This window comes from Nerophis ophidion, linkage group LG04, assembly GCF_033978795.1.
Source record: "Nerophis ophidion isolate RoL-2023_Sa linkage group LG04, RoL_Noph_v1.0, whole genome shotgun sequence".
Lineage (NCBI taxonomy): Eukaryota > Metazoa > Chordata > Actinopteri > Syngnathiformes > Syngnathidae > Nerophis > Nerophis ophidion.
In genome coordinates, this window is record NC_084614.1 from 74,880,073 (window position 1) to 74,883,419 (window position 3,347).

General features: G+C 27.8%; 1 protein-coding gene across 1 annotated transcript in view; it reads right to left on the reverse strand.

Moving 5' to 3' along the window:
- Window positions 1-759: 759 nt before the first annotated feature.
- The window catches only part of pou2f3 (POU class 2 homeobox 3), a 48,653-nt gene continuing 46,065 nt past the window's right edge, over window positions 760-3,347 (reverse strand). The window contains exon 13 of the mRNA XM_061899051.1: window positions 760-1,162. Coding sequence (XP_061755035.1) covers window positions 1,120-1,162 — 43 coding nt within the window. The 3' untranslated portion in view covers window positions 760-1,119. The remainder of the gene's footprint in view (window positions 1,163-3,347) is intronic.

Genomic DNA, 3,347 nt, shown 5'->3' on the forward strand with positions numbered 1-3,347 from the left:
TAATCAAGTGCTTGTAAAAAATATATATATAACTATTGTGTGTGTGTATATATATATTATTTAAATTAGTAGAATTGTTTTTAGAAAAAAAAAAAAAAATATATATATATATATATATATAATATAATATAATATAATTATTATACCTAAAAACAATCATACTATAATAATAATTCTATAATAATCATAATATATATAAATATATTATTATTATTATTTCTAAAAAAATTATAATTTAAATATTATTGGTTAAAATCAACCAGTATTTTACACATTTTTCTGGCTTCCATAGCAAACTACAATATTATTAATCAATTATTTCCAAAAAGCCAAACAATTTAATTTAAATGTTATTTAAATGAGTAAACAGATATTTCCCCCCTCAAAAAAATGTAGCTACTACTGCAAACTACTATATTAACAATCAATATTTTGTAAAAACAATCTGATCATTTAAATACTATTTAAAACCATCAACAACAGTATTTTGTTTTCCCCTAAAAGAAAAAAATCTAATAATTTTAATACTGTTTAAAAAGATAACCAATAATTTACATTAATTCTGGCTACCACTGCAAACTACGATATTAATAGTCAATTAATTATTTAAAAATAATCCAAACATTTGATTATTGTTTCAAAAAATAAACAAGTCTTCTCAACCTTTTTTTAAATAGGTTTTATCTCATAAAATAAAAAGCATTGTATCGGCTCCATTACGTTATGTTTAAAGAAGTTGTCGGTTAGATTCCACAGACATTGACAAGGTGATTGATTAATTTATTTTCACATAAACATGACATTATTGAATGCTTATCATGAAAACCACGTTGACTTGCTGCAAGCAGTCGACTAAAACTTGTAAACAAACATGCCGGGCAAGTTGGAAACAATTCCATTTTTCCATTGCTTGCAGATTGTGAGTCTGCGGACATTAAAAGAGGAATATTTACATTCCACCTGATTAAATAGTTTATAGCTTACAAGCTTATGAGCTGGACTCTCAGGCTCTCCTTCTTCTTCTTCATTTTCTTTTAAGTCACAATTTCAAGCATCTCCTGTTTGCCGCCGCCATAAACGCTTGTAAACAAAACAAAACAAAAAAACAGTTCATGTTCCTCAGTGGGGATACGTGGTGGAACTCCATGACCGGTACCAGGACCTGCAGGGACACACACACAAGACCCACGTTTTAAAATGTTAATTCACTTAAATAATTTACTCGGTATTTTTTAAGAAAATAATTTGACGTTAAAAAAAGGTATTTAGATCCTGTGAATTTGTAATATAATAGTTATGTATTCAGTAGTTAAAATTGTTAAAAAAATAAATAAAAAAAATGAAGGTCACACTGCTTACAGCCACTAGAGGGTGCTGTTTTCCTCATTTTGAAATGAATGATTTTAAAGTGCTGCTTTTTGATAATAGTAACAAAGCAGGCCAGGGACAAGACAAAAGACATGCAAATATATAAAATATATGTAAAAAAGAAAAATAAATTGATAAAATTTCATTAAAATTTAAATTCAACAAAGCAATACCACTATTAATAATAATAATGGGGCGGCATAGCTCGATTGGTAGAGTGGCCGTGCCAGCAACTTGGGGGTTGCAGGTTCGATTCCCGCTTCCGCCATCCTAGTCACTGCCGTTGTGTCCTTGGGCAAGACACTTTACCCACCTGCTCCCAGTGCCACCCACACTGGTTTAAATGTAACTTAGATATTGGGTTTCACTATGTAAAGCGCTTTGAGTCACTTGAGAAAAAGTGCTATATAAATATAATTCACTTCAATTAATACTGTAATGCTGAAATGAATGTACACACAAAAAATACTGGATTATTTTGATAGCTCAATTTTAGGTTGCTACTGTTGGATTACATTTTGGAGTTATTTTTCTGAATAGCAATCCAATTTTGGGGTTATAAGGGTATTATTTTAACCCAATTTCTGGGTTTTCAAAATTATGAACCATTTTGGGGGGTTTTTTCAACCCATTTTTGAGTAAAAAGTTTCTTTTTTTTTAAATTTTGATTAAAAAGTTACTTTTTTCTTGAAGGCAATTTTAGTATGGATTAACCTCATCAACATTATTTACAATCACCCATCATTAAGTTAGCGTAACCCAATTTTTGGGTTAATTAACTCAACCCAACAATTTTGTTGGTAATAACCCATCATTAAGTTATCATAATTAAACTTTTTCGGTTAAATAATTCAACACAAAAGTTGGGTTGAAAAAAAGGTATGGTAAGGTATTTAAATTCCGTGAATTTATAATATAATAGTTGTGTATTCAGTAGTTAGAATTGTAAAAAAAAAAGAATGTGATTCTACTTAAAGCCACTAGAGAGTGCTGTTTTCCTCATTTTGAGATGAATGATTTTATAGTGCTGCTGGCACTATAAATGCACATATAAAAATATATATAAAAAAGGAAAATAATTTGCTAATAGTTCATTAAAATCGCAATTCAACAAAGCAATACTACTATTAAAAATAATAATAATAATGTACTGCTAAAATGAATGTACACACAAAAAAATACTGGGTTATTTTGATAACCCAATTTTACTTTGCTAGCATTAGATTACATTTTGGAATTATTTTTATGAATAGCAATCCATTTTTTGGGTTATAAGGATATTATTTTAACCCAATTTCTGGGTTTTCAAAGTTATTAACCATTTTTGGGTTGTTTTTCAACGAGTAACGCATTTTTGGGGTAAAAAGGCTTTTTTTTTTTTTTGAATGAAAAAGTTACTTTTTTCTTGAAGGGAATTTTAGTATGGATTAACCTCATCAACATTATTTACAATCACCCAACATTAAGTTAGCGTAACCCAAATTTTGGGTTAAATAACTCAACCTAATAGTTTAGCTGGGAATAACCCATCATTAAGTTATCATAACTAAACTTTTTGGGTTAAATAATTCAACACAAAAGTTGGGTTGAAAAAAGGTATGGTAAGGTATTTAAATCCTGTGAATTTATAATATAATAGTTGTGTTTTTAGTAGTTACAATTGTAAAAAAAAAAATTTAAAAAATGAATGTGATACTACTTAAAGCCACTAGAAGGTGCTGTTTTCCTCATTTTGAAATGAATGATTTTATAGTGCTGCTTGCACTATAAATGCAAATACATAAAATATATATAAAAAAGGAAAATAATTTGCTAATAGTTCATTAAAATTGCAATTCAACAAAGCAATACAACTATTAATAATAATAATAATAATAATAATAATAATTAATACAATAATAATAATAGTGTACTGCTGAAATGAATGTACACACTAAAAAAATACTGGATTATTTTGATAACCCAAATTTAGGTTGCTA